Genomic DNA, 22,636 nt, shown 5'->3' on the forward strand with positions numbered 1-22,636 from the left:
CACAGCAGATGGTTCTTTCCAGCATCAGCACTCTCAGCCCCAAGGAAAGGCTATAAATAGTTAAGTTTTGAGGCAAAAGAACAAGGTATGTTGTAAATGAGAAGTCTCTCTCCGCTTGTGAGCTTTTATTGTTTTGCATTACTCCAGTGCTGGATTCCTGATTTGTAACAAATTCCAAGACTGCAGACTACAGGCCCAGCCTCTGACTAACACTGTGGTGATTTATTTGAGGATAAATACCTCTGTCCGCATCTTATGACTGAACACAACAGTCCAGAGCAGCATGGAATGCGAGGAACGCAGAGGCTGCCGGAGCTGAGGCAGCAGGGAAAGGCGCAGAGCTATCTGGACTGCTCAACCGCTCCGATCACTTCCTCCCGTCAGGAATGAACGGAATTCTCTAAGCCTCTGCTTCATGCCAACCAGGCTTGCATTCCCAGGAATGGGAACACAGCAAGAATGGCATTTGGTGATTACCCAACAAATGCACCTCACTCATCAACGCCTTACCTGTGTGAAAAATGCCCCACCTGACTGTCAGAGCCGGCCTGCAATCCTTCCAGCAATGTTTTAGCAACAACTGCCGCCTGCCCAGTTGTCAAGGCAGGCTACAGAGCAGCTGGCTCACAATCCTCTGGCCTCACAAAAATGCAAAGCACTTCTGCTTCCCCACCCCCAGCAGCAGAGAGCACAGAGGCTCAGAATCAGGGGAAATGAAAGGAGCGGAGTACAAAGAACAAGTGAACAATCCTTGAGAAACTCCAAGGTGAATGCCTATGTTTTGCTATAAATAGTGAAGCTGGGCTAATTGCTGTTACTTCATGCTGTATGAAAACAAAAGAAAACAAGAAGCCACCCATCTAATCACATCAGCCTTTGTGCAGATCTCCCAGCCAAACTGAGACAAAGGCACAAAGTTTCAGGCACAGTTTGATTTTAGCAGGCACAAAGATGAAGAGGACAGCAGTAGGCTCTGGGAAGCAGAGGTAACAAGAGCAGGGCACTTACAGATGCGGATTGAACATTCGACTCATTTTAGAAACATGGTCGTTTTCACAGTCCAGCTCCTCATCCCCTTGGTCCATGCTGAGCTTCCTCTTGTTGGGACTGATGGGAGGAGGGCCTGTTCGGTGGTTGGTGAGAGCAGAGGACACAGGAAGAGACTGCATTCTGGGCTCCCCTCTTAGAGCTGCTTCACCTGCAGGAAGAAGGCAAGGGAGAATGAACATGGCAAGGAGAAGCAAAGCAAAGTGGCATGCTCTGTGAAAATGTTCCTGCAGAAAAACTCCCCAACCAGGTGTCAGGTCTGAATAGGCACATTTAACACAGCTGCAAGATAACTAAGGCATCACAAACCATATTTCAGTGGTTTCTGCTGGAATAAAGAGTCAAAAAAGGGTGATAAAGGGAGCAACTCACTCCAGATGATCTGAAAGGTTGAGCTAACATCTTTACAACAGAGTTTTTATTCAGAAGCGTTCCTTCTTACAAGCTGCCATTCCAACACTGAACTTTCATTACCTCACTCTGCAAAGCATGATTATTTGCCATCAAATAGGCTTTGTTCCTTTGCTTATGGTTGTGGTTGGACATTCCGGGGCTACAGTTAGCATTTATGCCAAACATTCAAGATCTAAAACTGAACAAATGTTCAAATTCTCAAATAATTCCTTTTGAAGGAAGCAGTCCAAAACAAGCTTGTTGGTGCAAGGTAAAAATTAGGGGGGAAAGTAGAACTTGCTGATGCTAACTTTGCCCTTGAATGTCCTTCTCTTAACTAATCTTCGGCATAAAATGCTGATCAAGAACGTTGAATTTCAACTAGGCAGAGGGGTGGTAGAGCACTGAGGAGATGATACATTTTCTATAATCTAACATGTATCAGAAAATGCCATTCCCAGCATGTGGAAGCTGTGCAGAAACAATCCCAGAAATTATACAGTTACCTTGCACACAAACACATCCAGGTGCTGCCACCAAGCACACCTCAAAGCCTGGCCAGCAGCCCTCCCTCCTTTCAATGAAATGTTTCACTTCACACACAGCCCAAAGCGGCGCTGCAGCTCACCAGCACTTTTGGGCTTTACTGGAACTACATCCTTACAGCCACAGGTCATATTTAGACCTCAGAGGGATTTAAATATGTTTAAAAAAAACCAAAAAAAAACCAAAAAAACCCAAACCCGAAGGAAAACAAGAAAACAAACATTGGTTTTGGGTCTTCCTAAGGGGCTTGGAGAGGAGCTAAATTAACCAGGGTTACCTATTCTGGTAATATGCCTGAAATAGCCATTTTTGCTAGAGTTTAACTTTGTATTTTTCCTACGCTGCCAGAAGCATTTTGGGTTTTTTCTACATGGCCATAATTTCCAGAACTAAAATTAGGATGAAGTTAACTCCATCTCCAGGCCTGAGGTACCTGACAATGGAAATCTTTGTGTGCCACCACGCGCTTTCACATCGTCGCCCAGGCAGATGATTTATTAAACGCTGCCCTAATTCCACACACGACAAATGCTATTTTGTTGGAAAAAGAACGAGTGAGGAGAAAAACCTCCCGAGTGTTTACCAGTAAAAATAAGTATTTTGCCAGTTTAGTCAGCATAATCTAAACTAGCAAATATACACTGACCTATAATACACCACAAACCATGATTTCTATTAAAGACTCTGGCACCAAATCTAAATAGGAACTTTCCATCCCGGCTCTAAATAGTAAAACTGTGCTCTGCTGCAAATGCTCTGAGGCAGACACCTAGACCCTTCAGAACAACCAAAGTGGTCACTGGGAAGTCCTCTAACATCACAAGAGAAAAGCTTTTATCAGAAAGACCTCTCTCCTGAAATAATCTTTCTATCAGTTAAATTTCTGTGTTTTCTCATCAGCTTTTGTGTTTTGCCAGTAGAAACCTCCACCTACATAGTGTCATAGTCTAAGCTTTAGAAGGAAACCACATCATACCAGTTTCTCTCAGTGAGGAATCTCCCTCACCTCTATCTCCAAAAAAATAAGTTAGTATCAACGTGAAAACTTCCATCAGCTGAAGTCTGTGCTACTTTCCTCCCACCCATACACAATCACTCTTCTCTCTGCAGTACCTTGGATCACTTCTGTGTAGGCACCTAACTCCTACTGACTTCTGAGCCACTCCCAACAGCAACATGGGCAATTTAAATATCCATGTAAAGCTCACTCTGGTGTTTGAGAAGACATAAATCTCTAGATATTGTCCAATTTAGTAAGTTAGAAATCTTTCCTTTTTCCCCAACAGCTTAGCTGCTGTTGGGGAAAAAGGAAAGATTTCTAACTTACTAAATTATTTGTATGGGAAAAACAGTATTTATACATTAACATCCAGATTAAGTACACAATCTGATAAAAATGCTATTGCTATCCTATGCTTGGAATAGAGAACCCCACTTTATAAAGAAATTCAGCGAAGAAAGGGATAGCTTCCAATTAAAAGAATTTGGTAATGATTATTCCTAATCGTAAAGTAACAGGGTTGTTATGGAGGTGACACCATGGCCTTCAGAACTGCCCAGTGTACCTGTAGCCAAAATTAACCCAAATAACAGTCTTTTAACCAGGTGGCAGTGGTGAGTGGGGAGGAGCAGGAGCAGCTCTTAAGGACAGGCTGAAGGAGACTGAGCACCTTCCTCACGAAGACAGAAGTGGTCAGGGATCAGCGTCTTCTGCAGCCCACCCTGTAGACACAAGGCAAGAAGAGGACAACACCCAACAAGAGAGTCCAAATAACAGGACATCAAGAGGAGAAATCTCTCTGCATTGCTTATGGGCATCAACTGCATACTCCCATGCTGTATTTGTACTGCCCCAGGAGCTCTCATGTGGCCTGGGATTCTGATTAGGGCTAAAACTGCTCTTTATTTAAAGATAACTTCTTTCCCCCCTACTTTCCTCCTTGCCAAACTTGAATTTAAACCAGAGAGGGAAGAAACCACAGCAGAGTCTACCACACAAAATGCTGGTTTAGTGACTAGATTTGTCTCCCCCAGCTGACCACACTCCATGGTAACCAGACTCACATCATGCAGCTGGCAAGACAGCACTGATAAAACAACTGCGTTTCAGAAAATTCCCCAAGTCCGAACTCCAGCCTTCAAAATTCATTACTGTGACGGCTTGTGTCTGCCCTGCAACTGCAAGCAGAGATAGCAAACACATTTATTGTGCCTCTCATAATACTCCTCTTTGTTTCGGTAAGCAGCTGGTGTAAGACACTCCAGATCTGCTGCTTTCAGATAGTTCTCCTTACAACTATTCATGCTAGTATTCCCCCCCCCCTTTTTTTTTTTTTTTTACTAAAACTGTTAGGCAACATGATAAAGCACAGACAAGCTGAAGAGATAAGGCCGTGACGTAGTGTCTGCCTATACAGCAGTGCTGCAGCACTGTGCTGGCTTGACAGGAGTCCCTGCAGTCAGCAAGAACGTTCTTCATTTTAACCACTTACAAACCTAAACTGGAGCCCCTGCAGTCAGCAAGAATGTTCTTCATTTTAACCACTTGCAAACCTAAACTGAAAGCGACTCAAATGAACGCAGGCAAAGGAAATGTTTGTAAAAGCAGCAGGGCTCTTTTCAGCCACACACAGCAGCAGGATGGCTCTCTGTGAACAGTGAATCTCCAACACTGTCTGCGTTTCTCTGGCAGTTCCAGCAACAGTATCTGCATCCCTAGCGAAAGACCCACGCAACACAAACATCACAACAGCAAGAGTCTTGTTTGTACACGTGTGCATTTGAGAGCAAGGCACCAGAGAATTCTTAAAACATGCCTGTGAACTCCAGGAATTGCCAAAGACTGGGGAAAAAACCCCACCACCTCCACTATCTTGGCAGAAAGCTTTCTTCTTCTCTGACCTAGCAACTCAGTGTGGGCTGCACTAAGACATGACTGCCACACCCTGTTCCCCCTCCCAGTTTCCTCTCTCCCACTGGCTACTATTAATGCATAAAATCTGAGCATTAATTACAACCCAGAAATGAAAAGCTTCATCTTTCCAGATGAAGATTGACATGAGACAGACCTTAAGAGAGACTGAAATAAAACCTCTTGAAAGAGAATTCCAGAGCACTGCCTTTGCCCACTTCACCTTTCCATTCTAAAGCTGACAAATGGATTTGTTCATGAGAGTAAATTCCTGATGCATTTATTAACTTGGCGGGAAAAAAATTGCTGAAAATATCATTGGTTCTGGTGTCTGTCAGCAGGGTCCTTACCTTTGAGGACCTTGGATTGAATTACCATGACCTCTGGCCACTCTACTAATTAATAAAGTAACAGGCTTTAATTAACATGTAGTACACCTTTAATTACCTTTCCCAATATCTGCATGCAGACACACTCTCATTAGTAAAAGGAGTTGTCTCATGTTCTTAGAGCAAAACATTCCCAGGAATCAAGAGTACATTTAGATCTTCAAGAGCAGTTTTCTCTACTGACCCAAGATCAAAACTTAGCCCTCATGACACACAAAACACTTCTGCTGAACAGCGAAAGCTATATTTATGTGAAAAGGCTACTGTAACACGGAATTTCTTTTATTTATGATTCCTATATCCTTACAGTCATGAGGAGATTAAATCACAAATGGATTGGAATGGATTCATAAGCTGTTGCATGTTTTCTTCCACTGTCTCAAACACAGAAGTCGGTTCGTGCCAACATAAATTGGGACAAATGGCATGAAAATTCCAATTCATGCACAAAACTCACATGATCTGAGATATCAAATACCAAGCAGGGAAGTCACTGCAAATTACTCAATTCAAAGAGTCAGCAAAACGAGTTATCAAAACAAAAGAATCACAAGGCAACACTGTAGAATTCATCTGCAGATGCTGACAGCTGCCTAGTTACCTCACACCATACATTGTAAGGGGATTGATACCCTTGAAATGGGGAAGCCCCCCAGAAATTACATCTGTGTGAATTAGAATCATAGATCATAGCATTGCTTCAGTTGGAAGAGACCTTCAAGATCATCGAGTTCAACCCAACACCACCATGGCCATTAAACTGTGTCCCAAAGTGCCAGATTCACAGGTTTCTTGAACATCTCCAGGGATGGTGCCTCCACCACCTCCCTGGGCAGCCTGTTCCAATGCCTGACCACTCTTGCATTAAAAAAAAAAAAAAATCATTCCACATCTCCAACCTAAACCTCCCCTGGCACAATTTCAGGCCATTTCGTCTCACTCTGTCACCTGATGCTAGGGAGAAGAGACTACAAGACTACAACCCTACAAGTGTGGGATTTAAGGTAGACTTACTTCACTTAATCCATTCAGACTCTTCACTAGTAAATTTCTGCTTAATGAAAAAAAGATACCCTAAGAAGCAGTCACAAATTATATGCATTTATGTAATTGCTGCCTATTTCTATAACCCCCACACACACACACTAAAGCAAACAAAAGAATCCCTGATGAAAAAAACCTAATTTTGTAGCACTACTTCATTTCTGGACTGTAACTTCTATGAAAGATATAATTTAAGCTCAGGTTAAAGCCTAAGATTTAATTCAAGGAAGTAGTTTGCCAAACACTGTTAAGTCACAGCAGTCCACATTTCCTTTGTAGTACATTAAGAAGGGCCCAACATGTCACACATGGATTGGGAATGGATTTAAGCTTGAGGAAGGGAGATTTAGACTAGACATAAAAGAAAGAAATTCCTTATGGTGAGGGTGGTGAGACACTGGAACAAGTTGCCCAGGGTGGTTGCTGATGCCTCCTCCCTGGAGCTGAAGGCTGGATGGGGCCTTCAACAACCTGGTTTTATGGAAGGTGTCCCTGCCCATGGCAGCAGAGTTGGAGCTAGACGATCTTTAATGTCCCTTCTAACCCAAACCATTCTGTGATTTCATGTACAGAAGTACTGGCAGATTTTGCTCTCCTCTGCTTACAAAGCATGTGAAAAGCACTTACTCCTGGCCCCAAGCTCTGGCTACCACTGCACAGAGAAGTGTATGCCAGAAAACTCCTGGCCAAACCCGAAACACAGCGACTGAATCAACTGTTCTGTTCTGGCTCCTCCAGCTGACCGTGCCTGCCAGCGAGGGACACGTTATGCTTGACATCGGAGCAAGAACATAAAATAGTGACCTCTGCATTCAATCATCTCCACCCACTTCTTCCTCCTCCTCCTCCCTTCAAGAGGCTGCCCAAAGAAAGGAGATACTGCTTGGGGAGTGCAGGCTGCTGCTTGAGGAGCCTTTTGAAGAACACATCCTTAATGGGAGCTGAGTAGCACAGCTTAAAGTGGAGCTCAACTCAATAGCTCTTGAAAATGCCTTATTATAGACAAAACACTAAATTGTGGCAGGCAGAAAATGGCAAAATTGCCTCTTCAAACCCAACTGTAACTTGCTCCTTCAAATGTACTGTGAAAAAGCAACTCCATCATCCTGTATTCTCTCCCACCATATGGTAGAAACACAGCTGGACAAGACAGCGTGTGCACATCAACTGACACATGGATAACTGTTTCACTTCTCCAGAATACTTCATAAGCATATGAGAAGTAAAAAGTCTCTGCTGACCACTTTAACTATGATGGAAATAAAGTTTCTTCACACACCTAACCAGGTACCAACCAAAAGGGTCTCCTTGGTAAGTAGGCAAGAAATTGACAGCATGAAAAGAAGGGCAGCCAATATGCCCCCAAAAAGCAGTATGGAATAAAATTTAATGCTTTGGTCTGGCAGAGCTCCTTAATATTTCCTCTGTCAAATTCCAATTTTCACAGCTCAACAGCTGTGACTAGGGCTGCGTTAAGTTCCAGCCCAACAGGCTAAGGCTTAGGTCTAACTGTAGAGCATAAGACCTTCATAAATGTGCAGATGTTCCTTGAAGATCATGTCCCATTTGGCTAACTCTTGCAGCACCTGAGCTAAAGTCTGAAAAATGTTCCTCTCTCCTGCTTAGAGTAACTGCACTCATGTAATCTACAGCTAGAAAAAGATTCTAACTGCAGACAACATTTAAATGCAATCAATGCTGAACTACACTAACCTCAAGATAAATAGCAACAGGGATGTCTGCAGCACTTTTTAACATCAACACCAACGAAGGGTTTTTCCCTCAGTTCAAGTCTGAGGATGGGTTTTTGCTCAGGAGCTAGGGTTGCTGAGCCAGGCCTGTCCTTTCTGAGCCTTTTGGCCAGCTCTCTAGCTGCCCAGGGAGGTGGTGGAGTAACTGTTCCTGGAGGTGTTCAAGAAACATCTGAATATGGCACTTTTGGACGTATGGCCACCATGGACATTTAGTGCCTATGGTGGTGTTAGGTCAATGGTTGGACTCAACAATCTTTTCCAATCAAAACAATTCTATGATTCCATGATTTTCCCAGAAAAAGCCTGTATCAAACATGTAAAGTCAGTTAAGAGGGACCAGAAACTAGCACAAGTTATCATTTCTTGCTCAGTGCATTACAGAGGCTTGTGCAAAAGACAGACAAGCTGCCAAGCTAAACAGAGTGGCCAACTACAAGCACACACAGCAAGTGGTGTGCTCAGGCCACCCAGCCCTGCCCAGTAAGATGGGTCAGGCATGCCATCAAGAACTAAAGCAGACATAGAATGGTGGGCTGTCCCACACAGACACACTGTCAGTCTTGGCTAGCCCTGTCAGACATGCATGGTCCTGGTGCAGGAAGAGTCACAACAGTCAACATGTTCACAGGTAAAGGAAACTGTCACAGGAGCATCAGCAACCAGCCCTGGCTTGGTTACTTCCAAACTAACAACACCTCTCTGAGTAAGCTGGCAAAGGTGCAACTGCTGAGCTCCTCAGACTGATTGTGCTTCCTACGTAGGGGCCACAGATTGCTTTTATTTGGTGCAGAACAGTGTGACCCAACATAGGCACCCCAAGGAAGGGAGGGGATAAAAAAGAAAGTATGACAAAGGGAGAAACAGTTTTCACCTTTTCTGCAGAAAACAGGACAGTTCATGTTCCTGTGTTTGCTTAGAAAATGTGACATTCATATCTACTGGGCAGCAAGAAGATACCATCCACTTCATTCCCTGGCAAACTTCACTGTATTGCTAAGCACTGTGAGCAGTACTGGTGAATCCTTCAGTAATAACACAGACATTTATCAAGTGAAGCTTATGCAGTGCTAGGCAACATTTTCTCCTCCATGCTGCTGAAATCCCTGTAAGATTTCAAGTGAGTGTGTGTGGGCTAGACCCATGAAGAGAAATGAAACCCCACCAGTCTTGGTGCTTCAAGATAAGCCACTGCCATTTTAATTTTGTAAGCTGGGACACACACAGCTGAGAAAGCAGGAAACAGAAACACCATAGTGATGTCTGCAGTAATTAGAACTACTACCATGCAAAGTTTAAATAACAAACATCAGAGCTCAGCTTCCTTTAAGTTTCTGCAAAATTGTTATACAGCACTCTCATTTCTGATAAGTAGAGTTTAAAAGCTGCCAGATAAAAGGATTTAGTTTTATCAGTGTGATAACAAGAGCTTATCAGAATCTGAAGTCAATATCAATATAAACCTGTGAATGAAATGTAGTTGCTGCTTTGCAGAGCAATGGCTTCCAGATCTAGGTTTTCTTTCCTGCGTCACTTGCTGTGGCACATAAAGCCAGCAAAGCTGAACCAGTTGAAGACTAGCCTGCTCTTCAGCAGGAACAACCCCAGTGAGAAGACCTGACATCAATTTCCAAAGTAAATGAAAGTCACACCAAGGTCACAACAGAAAAACATTGTTGGGAGTGGGTTCTTGAGCAGTATTTCAACATACTAAATCATACCTTATAACTATGGATTTTCATAGAGTCACAGAACTGTTTTGATTGCAACAGACCTCTCAGATCACCAAGTCCAACCACTGACCTAAGACCACTATGGCCACTACAACATGACCCAAAATGCCATGTCCACACACTTTTTTGAACACCTCCAGGGATGGTGACCCCCCTACCTCCCTGGGCAGCCTGACCACTCTTGCAGCAAAGAATACTAAAATCATTCTAAATGATACCTTAGAACTACATATTTTCATGCAGTGGCAAAGAGAGACAAATGGGAAGTTCAATTTGTGAAAGCTCAGTTTTGAATAATTCCTCCTACTCCTATTTGCTACCTTCCCTCTGTTTTTTCAGATGCTGCTTCTGCAGTGGACAGCACTGCAGATACTCAGGTCTGAAACACCATCCTTTATTCCAAAGGCTGGCATTTCATGGATGTGATCCTGTGACACACTGAAGTCCAGACTGGGTGATCAGTTCCCCTTGTGGGTATGAGCAGAGTCCTAATGCTCTATGGCAACCATGCTTAAAACATTAATTTGGTGGGTTTTACTTGTAACACAGTCGTATGAAAATTGAATCCAATCAATTGTATGCTGCTGCTTTCCTGAGGATTTGAAGCAAAAGAGGCTAATATATTCCACTTAGCCAAACCGGAGATTATTTTTAGCTGTGCTGCAAGGATTTATTATAATTTACTATAAACATGCCCTGAATGCCCTTTCTCACATTATCCTACACATAGAAAAATTCAGAGCACCAATAAAAAGGAGCTTTCTAAAAGAGACACAAAATCTGGTATTTCACTTTCAAATAATGTTTCTCCTATTTCCATTTTATCCCCCCACCACTTCCCTACCTGGAAGATAGAAGGCCCTTGAGAGAGGGCATTTTTGGCATTTTAAAAATACAAACACAGAAGCAAATATATCTAGAATGTGAGTAAGAGATATGCACATGGGGTGGCTCTCTTTGGGATGGATGTAGGAAAGCAGGGTCACTGTACTGTGGGCAGATCCTGCAAAACTTGAGTGCTAAGATCCCTGACTGGACTCCTGTTGGTAGAGTAAGTGACCTCAAAACAGTCAGTCAAAAAAAAAAAAACAAACAAACAAACAAACCAACCTAAAAAGGAAAGAATCATAAAATCACAGAATGGTTTGGGTGAGAAAGGACCTTAAAGATCATCTAGTTCCAACTCTCTTGCCCTGGGCACAGACACATCCTACTACACCAGCTTGCTCAAGGCCCCATCCAACCTGGCTTTGAACACTGCCAGGCTTGCACCCTCCACATACCGAGCAACCTGTTCCAGTGCCTCATCACCCTCACGGGGAAGAATTTCTTCTAATGTCTAATCTAAATCTGGCTTTATCCACTTTGAAGCCATCACCCCTTGGTGCTCTCACCCCATGCCTTTGCCCCTCTCCAGCTCTCCTGTAGCCACCTTCAAATCCTGGAAGGCTGCTTTAAATTCTGCCTGGAGCCTTCTCTTCTCCAGGCTGAAGAACCCCAACTCACTCAGCCTGTCTTCATGGGAGAGGTGCTCCAGCCTTCTGATCATCTTTGTGGCCTCCTCTGGATACCAAAAGAATTCTTAGCTACTGTATCTTCCCCACATGGCACACAGCCAAGTAAAGAGCAGAAGGTGCTGCCACAGGGCTGGAGGAGATGGGATTGGAGGCAAAGCCTTCGTCATCCCATGCCCACAACTAGGAGCTGCTGCTGCCTTCCAGCACCAGCACAATTATTTCTTCCTAAACTGAGGTTAACTGAGCAAGTTACATTTGGCCTGGTGAACACAGGAAAAACTTCCACATCAAGTTTGGTTTTTTGCTACCTGATTGCAGCCCGATTTGGACTCACGTGTTTAAGGAACGCAGAGCCCCTTCAAACCAAGCTGGACAGAATATTGAAGACTTTAATCCACTTTAATTCAAGAGCGCCAGAACAATCCCGACCCATCTCCCACAAAGAATCCATTGTAAAGAACAAAATCTCTTTGTCCTTCAAAACAGGCTCCAAAATCCCTTCTACCAGAGGGAATGCAAGACAGCAATCACAACTGTGCGGGACAGTCAAGGACTCTGAATCCAAGGCAAGCTAGATGAGCCATTCAGAGGAAAACAAGATAGCCTTTTGATCATGCTATTTACATCAGAAACAAGGAGGACGTGTCAGCCTGCCAGTTCCTACGTGCAGGGGTTTACTGTAACTGATGGCAGCAGGCTGAGATATGACCCAGCCAGAAGAAGAGGCTGAAAAACTCAAGCTCATCATAAGCACGAGAAGGTTGGACAACACAGATCCTCAACCCACTGGCTCTGTGATATTCTGAGACACAATGCAAGAGTCCTCCTTGGATGCTGCTCACATATGGTGCTTTAATAACCAAAAGCTTATGAAAGTTTCATCTCCTAGAAGAGCCCAGAGGACAGTGTGGTTTGTAAGAAGTAGAGCAAAGGATGCTCCAGGAAGAAATGCTGGCATAGAGAAATATTCACCAAAAAATGTAAAAGATTACCACTGAATGCATCAGGTTGAAAGGGACCCTCGAAGGTCATCCTGTCCAACCCCAACTAGATCAGGTTGCTCAGGGACCCATCAAGTATGACCTTGACTGTCTCCAGGGATGGGGCTCCAACGCCTCTCTGGGCAAGAGCTTGAAAACTGTTGTTCCACTAGAAGATTCAGTTGTGAAAATCCTGGTACCAGAGGACATTATTATTACTTCCTCTTCAAATGAACTGAAGATACTGGATGTGAGCAAACATTCCTACCCACTCCAACAGTCAGCACCATGCCACAGTGACTGGGATTGATGGAGACTGTCAGATTCAGAGAGATAAAAGGGAGACAACCCTATGGTGCTTAGAGATAGATGGAAGCCTTGTCTCAATCATTGCTGGACTGTTTATTTCACAAGAAGGAGAGTGGTTTATGGGGCCAAGTTGCAGGGTCACTTAAAATAAATGCTCTCTCCAAGGGGAAGCCAAGGCAGGAAAGATAGAGGGAGGGACTGTGTTTGCTACCAAGAAATCACATGCTGCCTGGACAGCCTGTCTCAGTTTTCTGGGCACTGAGGGCAAGCTTTCCAGAACTCTCAGAAAAGCAAGGAACAAGCAGAAATTCCTATTTTTGAAGCTATCTTGACAGTCACAGGATTGGAATGGGTGAGCAGGTAGGGCTTGTCTCCTTCTTCCTATACCTGCTAGTCTTTAGTTGAAGGTCCCTTTGCATTATCTTAACTCCAGGCTCCCTGCTTAATTCAAAGCTACAGAAGCAACTAATTCCTGACAAAATACACACACAAAAAGATAGGGAAGAACAGGTGAGTTGACAGAACAAAAGTAACAGAAAGTCTCAGTTGTATGTCTATATCCCACCATACACAATATAGCAGCTTCACAGGGTCTAGAATTTTTATCTCTCACTACATTTACTAAGATATCACTCCCCAATTAATTACCTGTTAAATCCTTCCCCATTTTACATGCATGATGTACTTCTTACACATTTCTGCAGATCTCTATCCCCTGTCACACAATAATGATGTTCCACCCCATAATTAAGTGAGCACTCTATAAAACACCACTGAGGAGTTCGTAATGGAACTAAACAGCTAATCCATGGACACTGAGATGCTGCATTAATTAAGAAGGTTTGGAAGCATTGCTTTAGGTCATAAATGGGTTATCAGCTTGCCTGTTGCTGAGCTGGGCACTGCATAACCACAGCTGGACTGCCACTTAATTAGAATTTCTTACCCCAACTCATCTTCTGGGCATATTCCTTTTATGCAGCTGAACAGGCCTCAAAACAACAGATGTGAAGAGGTCCTGTGGCTTAAAGAAGAGATGTTAAAATTCTTCCATCTCACTATTCTCTGTTAGAGCTCACTCCTTGGATCAGCTAAAAAAGTCTCAACTACTTCCACCCAAAACAGATTTTATCAGCTCAGTTTAGAAGATGTCCACATGGACCACAGTCCCATGAGATTTTAGTCCCAAAGCTCCTGTTCCCTCCATGTCTGCTGACCCAGAAGAAAGGATCTAGTCCAGGTATCAGCAGTCCAAATTTCAAAGATCAGGTTTTTATTCTGCTTAGCTGATTAATTACAATTTTTATTTGCCTTCTCAAAACAGGTAAAATCACGTTGCTTACTAACAGACTGCAACAACAGCAAAACTTTGAATGTTGCTGTCAGCTTTACTCCTGACTTGAGTGAAGTCAATCAACTACAGCTCCCTTTCCCCATTCTGTAAATAAGGATAACTATTTATTTCATGGTAGTAGCTGAAGGTTGAACTCAGAGGCTTTTGAGGACTAGGATTCTGTAGGAAGGATGAAAATATATGTATTATAATGAGTATCAAAACGTTTGTTTTCATACCTGCTTCTAAATGGACTCATTGAGAAACACATGGAACCAACCAGGCTAGTGTTTAATTTACTATGCAACAAAGGAAGATCAGTACCTCCACAGAAGCTGTTATGGTAAGCACAACTTACCTCCAAAGCAGCTACAGCTTAGAAATTAGGAATTTAAAGGATTTTTAAAGGCAGAAGACTTCACTTTTTTTCTTGCAGATCAGCTAAGTTAGGGCACACTGATTATATAACATTGATAAAAGAGCTTTATCTAAGAGAAAATAACCAAGAATCTTGAAACGTGATTGCTAACGCCAGAATGGCTATTTTTGGCACGCTGGGTAAACGGCTCAGTGTGATGCCTGCAGCAAGACAAGAGCAAAGTGTTCACCTCTTTAGCTGGAGCCCCTGGCTTTGGAGCATTCAGCAGGAAAAGTGTGCACGTCAGCATTCTCCCAGCTGGCTGGGCGAGATTTCATTGACGCCAACCACAGAGCCACTGCGCTAGCTCGCCGAGATGCCACAGCATGAGAAGTGAAGGGTGGGGGTTAAACAAGCAGCAATGCACACCAGATGTCTGAGGAGGACATCTGAAAGATCTGGAGCAGAAGGAAGCAGATTTAAAAAAAAAAAAAAAATCCCCTTCAATGCCATAAATATTTATATTAAATCCAAGAAACCGGCCGAGTTCAAACTTGTCCTATATGAGTCATCCAGCATTTCCCTCACCTTATCTTCAGCTAATGTGTTCTGTGTAAAACCACAACAAAGGAGGTGCCATAATTATGTCAACTTCCCCCCTCCCCCCGCCCCGTGCTAAGAGTGCTTTTTGTAGAGCCCCTGCTTTAGAACAGATTACTTTCCAAAGAATATAAACAGAACACCTAAATAGTCTTATTTTCCTTGGCTAGCTCATGTGGCATTTACTGGTCTGTCTAGAGAATTTAAAATCATGGAGACAGCCTCTTTTTCACAGGACAGCTTTGATTTTATTTATGGTTATTTAATTAAAATTAGCAATGAAATCAACTCCAATTTAGCAATCTGGAGCCAAGAAACAATAATTTTTCCAAAAGACTCTGCTCTGAAAGTGTCCAAAACTGCTAATTTCACAAATATCTAAACTTACTTTCAGAAGTGAGACATATTAAACACTAACAATGAAATAGCAAAGCCCGAAGTCATAATACCACCAATACCAACCAGAGTTCTTCAGACCAAAACCAAAACAAGGAAACATTCCCCAAAAGACAATAGCTATTCCAAAAGAGCCACTTAGCAGCTTTGGTTTTCACTCTTCTCACACAAAAGATTGCTGGGCAGGGCACTTAGTAGATGGTAACTACAAAGGCTGTTGCCAATCTGCTGCTCTGTGATTTTTTTTTTGTTTGTTTGTTTTTTTGTTTTGTTTTGTTTAAATGAAACGTAAAAAAAAGTTTAGTATTGCCTTATATTCCCAAACAGCAGTACTACTCCTATCCTGGGCAAAAATAAACAAAAACACAAGCTCGTCTACTAAATGTCTCTTACTTCTAACTATAACCCTTGTTTAAAGGCAAAAAAACCCTGCATGCAGAGGAATAAATATTAAGTCTTGCAAACCAAGGGAGGTGTAATGCTGAGTGGTTTCCATGCCTGCCCTGTCAAATGGGTTTCCAGGAAAAACTACTGCTTTTTAAACACAACTGGTTCCAAACTTTTCCTGGGAGAGCAAATATATTTCCTGGAACCTGCTAGCAATGTTTGGACAAATAGGAGGAAAGTTATACACTACAATGGCTTGATTCTCACAGCTGACAAGGAGCACGCCAAAATGATGAGGAGTGAAAAAGAACATGTCCTAAAATCATGGAAGAGAGACTCCTGTAACATGTTCTGGAGCCCCTATTACAAGAAAGATATGGACATGCTGGAAGGTGTCCAGAGAAGGGCCACAAGGATGATCAGAGGGCTGGAGCTCCTCTGCTATGACAACAGACTTAAGAGACTTGGGGTGGTTCATTTTGCAGAAAGAGAAGGCTCCAAAGAGACCTTATGGCCTTCCAGTATCTGAAGGGGGCCTACAAGGAAGCTGGGGAGGGACTTTTTGGGATGTGGGGTAGTGATAGGACTGGGGGAAATGGATCTAAGCTAGAGGAGGAGAGATTTCGATTAGATGTAAGGAAGAAGTTCTTCACCATGAGAGTGGTGAGACACTGGAACAGGTTGACCGGGGAGGTGGTAGAAGCCCCATCCCTGTAAGATTTTAAGGCCAGGCTGGATATGGCTCTGAGCAATGTGCTCTAGTGTGAGGTGTCCCTGCCCATGGTAAGGGGTTTGAAACTGGATGGTCCTTGAGGTCCCTTCCAACCCTGCCAGTTCTGTGATTCTGTGTATTATAAAAAGATAAGAACTGTGCAGTTGCTGAGAACTAAGATGGAACTTCCCTGCTAAGGGCATACTTCCCTCTTCCTCCTGTAACATTCCTCTTCAGCCCTAAAATTATCCACCTCTATCCATGTACAATTCATTTGGGATGATCTCTTCCTCCAAAGACAAAATGAAACAAAGTGTCAGATTTTTGGAGGGAAAGGTTGAACTCCACCATGAGCTAGTGTGTTTAACAAGCTCTTGCATTGAACACTAATGGCAACACAGTGACAAAGGAAGAACAAAGAAGAGTGTTACTTGAAAAATCCCGTAACAAACAGTGCCATGAAACTTGGCTAAAGGAAACATTCTAACCTTGTTTGACATTTTTATCCCCCACACTGGTATTCCTTTGACTTGAGATTTTCAGGACTGACATTTCTATTACAGCATCTATAGATCTGTGATGGAGGACCACCACCAGGTTCTGGATTACTTTTTCTTTGGCTATAATCAATGCTGTGGTGGTCCCAGGAACACCATCACTTCAGCTTCACCAAGGTTAGGCAAGAAAAAGTTGTGTGGAGCTCCTTCCTTACAAGTAATACACTCCAAGCTTCCCCACTTCAGAATCAGTGCCAAACTACTACTAATATTAAGAATAAAACTCTTCCAACTCCATCCATCCGTAAAGCTAATTCTAATTAAGAGCTTAACTGCCTGTTCAAGCCACACTTATGCAGGATGATCCACAGCCTCTCTTCCCATCCCACCAAGACTCTAAGACACATGCCAGTACTCACACCAAGCTACATGCACCATTACACCAACTTGCAGAGACAGGCATAAGAATGTCAGCTCGCCCTTCAAAAAAAGCTGTTAGATGAGCACCAAGGGAAATCTGCCTCCCGGAAATCAAAACTGCGCATGGTGGCACTGCTGGAGGGTATGTTACTGCACCCCCAGCCTTGGCAGACTGCACAACAACCTCTAGCACATCACACCATTATCCTCAGGACTTGCATGTCTTTTCCTGAAAGGAAAACAATGACCCTGTGTGTCCAGCAATCCGTCCATGCTCATTTGTAAAGTCATTTTCAGGGAGATGATACAAGCTGCACCATAGAGGAAAAATGGAAAAAAAAAAATTGGCTGGATTTAAGGGGGAAATAAATGAAACCCCAAAACACTCAGGATTCTTTAACACTGAAAAAGTATAATATCATTTTTGTCAAGACTCCTCCAGAAACTTGTGTTCATCACTACCTCATGCTATTATCAGTGAAAAATTATAGGCTCTGTCCTGCTGGATTACTGTTAGTGTAAACAACTTTGCTAAATTGCTTGGCACGCTGTCTGTATGCAGCATGTTAAAAACTCTGTAGTCTATTCAGCCAAAATCAAATATAAAGGGCCATCTGTATTAATCCACAAGAAGAAATTAATAGACAACTATTTTCATGCAAAGCAGATACTTAAAAAAGGCAAACCCAATACATATGGATGAACTTTTTCATTCATAATTTTAGATGTTGCACAATGAAGGCTGTTGTTGAAGCTTTATTTTTTTCTCCAACAGCTCTCCATACAATGCAGGGCATTGTTCAGACTCTGGAGCAATTTGAGCTTTTTTCAATGTGTCCTAAAATCCCTGGATTTATATCCAAAGAGACCTGGCACTGTAACAAATTTGACTTGTGAGTAACAAGTTACAGCCTTTAAGCAAATTGCTCATTAACACAGAATTCAACTCACTGCTACAAACCTCACTACCTTTTATCTCAGGAAAAAAAAAAGTGCCTCCTGTCTTATCTATTGAAAGTCGTGGGATAACTCACCGTTATATTTGTGGGTTTAACTTCCTTGTTTGAGTTCTCAGCACAAATGCTGAACTAGCAGCAAGGGTGAGGAAAACAACAGAACTCCAGAGAGAAAAAGTGCTTAAGTAGGACCCAAATCTATCCTGCCTTTGATGCATGAGGAAAATAAACTGAATTTTGATGTCACCACTGAAGAGGATATTCCCAACTTTGTGCTAGGAGGAAATGAGTAAGAAAAGCCCAACTGAGAAGTTGGAGCGCTGTGTTATTTCCTGAAGATAAAAGACATTGAAAAAGCAAACCCCACAGAACGACCCAGAAATGGGGAATGTTCTGTAGGTGCCTCTTAATTTACATGACTTTGAACACAAATTTTACACTGCATTACAAATAAGAACACTAAATTCACCGTGAAGGAGATTTTTATCCCATTTCTTCTTCTACTAACTCTTCACAGAAGAATAGTGTTAAAGTAATTTTATATATTTAGAAACCGAACTTGGGAGTTAATAGGAGAAACTGATGCTACAAACCAAAAGTAAAAAGCAAAGTCAGCAAAGAAAGCTGATGGAAACTCTTCTTTAGGAGGTAAGAAAACACTCTGCATTGCATTAAAAAGCAAATGAGGTTAGCAGAGTCTGTTTCAGGCTGCTCATCTGGTATCAAACAGTGGCCTGTCTGGGAAGGTGCACACATATTCCAAATGCCTCGCAGTGCCCCAAGAACACACAAGAGCTGTGCAAGCTCAGTGCTGCAGCCAACTAAAGCTTCACTCTTACAGGAAGTCAGGGAAATAATTATGTAATATGCCCCTAACTAATGTAAGCTGTCCTGAAACCAAAAAGGGGTGGTTTTCCATAAATCTGGATCCAATTTTCTTCATTAAAAAATAAATAAATCCAGTCTTCTGGACTGTCCAGAGAACTCTGTATAACTCTGCTGAGTGTTCCAAGTCTCATAACGTGCCTGGGGGATTGCTTAGCATCTTATTGCATTTCTTTATACCTTTCCCAGCACAGCAGTTCAAGCCCTGAGAATGCAGCAATAACACAAAGCATTTGAAAACAGGAGAGAGAGGAAGGAAGACAGAAGTCTGCCTTCCAACACACCACCAGCTGTATGCTCCCTCAGATAAACAATCCAGCTAAGCAGATCTGCTTGGAGACTGCATCTTCTCATACATATTCCATGGGAAACAAGGAGCCAAAACTCACTGGGCTGCCCCTCCTGCACTATTCAAGGGTGCAATCACCTGTGATTTGTTTTCACTCTCAGCCCTCCTGCCATTACCTCACAGACAAGAAAGAATATTCAGCTCAAGTTAAGTGAGTTTCCATTGCAAAACAAGATGCAGATGTCCCACCTCTGAATGCATGCCCATATCAAGTGCCTGCCATTTGATACCAAGCCCTGGGAATGCCAGGCTGGGACAGAATGGTTCTGTTTGGTGGCCTTTGCACCTCCTGAGGACAACAGCCTCCCAAGAGTGTTCTGATGTCTCTGAGCTCATTAGCAGAAAAACAATGATATGAAAGCACTACTCATTAAACTGGCCATTGTTAGTAACTGGCAGCAAAGGTTTAGCAGGAGAGTATCAGATGCATTTGTGTTAAAAATCAGCATCCAGATGCCGAGTCAACAATTCTCTAATTATTTTTTCTTCTCTTTCTTATTGCACCAAACATTTTACAGCAAATTGCTTGAAATGGTTCATCACTGCTAATGCAACTGCCACTTTCCCACTGGTGAAGACTAAACATTCTCATTTGAATGACTTGAAAATCTTCTTTCACCAGGGAGAGAGAAAACTCAATTTTCTTTTTTTATGCAACTTGTTAAAACACCCCACCATACTGTTAAAGTTAAGATTTTTCTTCCAAAAGCATTAATCAAGCAATCAAGAGATGAGATTACCATGGGGAATCAGGAGGAGCTCAAAGCCAGTAATTAGATTAATAAAACACTCAAAAGGACACAAATTATCACTATAAAACAACCTTAAGGAAAGGAAATGGCTTTGTTCTGTGGTTCAAAGTTATGGACCCTCTTTCAAAACCCCTCTTACATCACCTCTGGTTGTAATCCTTTTGCTGGCTGTGGCTGTTTTAATTATATGAGTGTGCAGAGCTTTCCATCACATGGAGTGCTGAGGCCAAAACGCACCTCTGGAGATCATCTAGCCCAGATCTCCTGCTCACAATCAGGCCTAACCAGGGCAGGTTGCTCAGGGCTATGTCCAATTGGGTATTATCTCCAAAAACAGAGACTCCACAACCTCTCTGGGCAACCCATGGCAGTGTCTTACCACTCTCACAGTAAACAAGCAATTTTAAAAATTCTTATGATTGAGAGAAGAGTCCACTTCAGCTAAGGTTCCATAGTACACAGTGGTCAGCTAAATCTGCAACAAACCACTGCCTCTTAATGAATAATGGGAGAACTTCTAGATCTCCCCTCTCCTCACCCACAACTTCAACAAAAGGCCACTCTTCTGTCCATAAAGCAGATCCCATCTGTATCAGTCACCATTCTACTCTCCTCCCCTAGACCTCTGCAGAGTGGGCCCAAACCAGAAATCAGTTTTATTTATCAGAACTCAACAGCACTCTGTCAATAAGAGTTCCCACACTCACTGGAGTGTGATCATGAATGACACTAGTGAGGAACAGATTAAGACATGGTTGAGGTTTCCTGCACCTGCCAGCCAAGGACAACTAACCAAGTGCTGGTGTTAGCAGGTAACACACAGCTATCTGTAACTCCTACTGGGCAAGAAAAAGCAGGACTTGTCTTGGGATGCAAATGACATTCTTTTGCTCCATGTGGAACTAAAGGGCTGCCAAACACACACGATAGAGGAACTCTTCCCATTTCCTATGTACCAATACATCTCTTATCCATACGCTGCAGGTACAAGTCAATGACACATAATCCCAGTTGCTTGTGCCAGAGGTGAAAGACTAAAACCACGAGTAAACCTCAGAAAGTGCCAATGGCACAGCATAAATTATCTCAGAAGTGTTTCAAAAGAGAATATAAAGGGGTAAGGAACCATTTCATTTATTTCCTGTGGCATATAGGTCCGTAATTCTTTCCTCTGAAATTTCAGACCTATTTTAATGTCATACTATATATTTGTATTTTATCCTCCATCTGCAAAAGTACTTTTCAGGAAGGCTTCTATTTATAGTAGTTCAAGTATGCCCTTCGATAAATCCTAATTAATTGAGTTTGAAAGGGCACTTTGTTGTCCCTACAGCTATTCCCACAGCAGTGCCTTTGAAAAGACAAGATCCATCAACTGCTGCCACAACTCACTTATAAAATAAATACGATGGCAGAGGCATGGAAGATCTGTAGGCATCTGTACAACACCCTTGGAGTTCAGTGCAGATGTGGCCAGTGTTTATACTTTTTAAACCACGAGGATATAAACACCTCGCTATAAACACCACTGAAGTTTTGCTTTGTTTTTCTTCCTTTTGTGTGTGCTTATTTTAGCGTTAAAAATGTTAACTTCCAGAATAAGGAAAATAGCAACAGATGTTTAAACTAAACAAAGACTGCTACAGTAGAGTCTATTCCTTAAGCTTTTGAACTATTAAAGATCTGGTTAAATAATTACTAGAGAAAAAGAGTGTGTGTGTGGTGGGGGGGGAGAACACAAAGGGGGCTGGAAAGACTCTTCCATAGGTATTAGGTATAATTATAACGAATTGAATTAATGAGCCCAAACTACAGTTTTTCTGCATCAGTCAACAAAGGACTGAGGAACATGCACCATGTAAGAATTTTATGCAAAACTTCACGGTATTTATCAGAAGTTGTTAACTGCTTCCCCAAAAAACCACTGGTCACTACATAGAACAATAAAAGCAATGAAAGAGTTAAAGGATCCTACAAACCTGGGTTTTTTTGTTTTGTTTTGTTGTTGGGTGGTTTGGTGTTTGTCTTTTTTTTTTTTTTCTCTTTAGTTGGGTTTTTTTTATTTGTTTCCTTTTGGTTTTGTTTGAACTACTTTTCCTGCTGTAATGAAGAAAGCAGGGTACTAAGAAAGCTTGGAAATTTAACTCTGCTGAATCCCAGCTCTATGTTATTCAGTACTGATCTTCCCAAAAGCCAACTTTAGTGGAGGAAATACATACACATTTGTGTGGGAAAGAAAGAGTGAAGAAGAGGGGGGGGGGGGGGAAGTGAATCAGAGAGATTAACAGCTCTACAGGGAGCCCCTCCACTTCCTGAAGGAAAGAAACGTGGCTGTACTGGTTTGATGACAGAAAAGATGGTATTTTCCAAA

At 42.4% G+C, this 22,636-nt stretch overlaps 1 protein-coding gene across 2 annotated transcripts in view; it reads right to left on the reverse strand.

The window, feature by feature from the left end:
• The window catches only part of VGLL4 (vestigial like family member 4), a 90,588-nt gene that overhangs the window by 21,335 nt on the left and 46,617 nt on the right, over nt 1-22,636 (reverse strand). For both annotated transcript variants that reach the window (XM_054387479.1, XM_054387478.1), the window contains exon 2: nt 1,009-1,198. In XM_054387479.1, coding sequence (XP_054243454.1) covers nt 1,009-1,198 — 190 coding nt within the window. The remainder of the gene's footprint in view (nt 1-1,008; nt 1,199-22,636) is intronic.

This window comes from Indicator indicator, chromosome 15 (assembly GCF_027791375.1).
Source record: "Indicator indicator isolate 239-I01 chromosome 15, UM_Iind_1.1, whole genome shotgun sequence".
In the NCBI taxonomy this organism is placed as follows: domain Eukaryota; kingdom Metazoa; phylum Chordata; class Aves; order Piciformes; family Indicatoridae; genus Indicator; species Indicator indicator.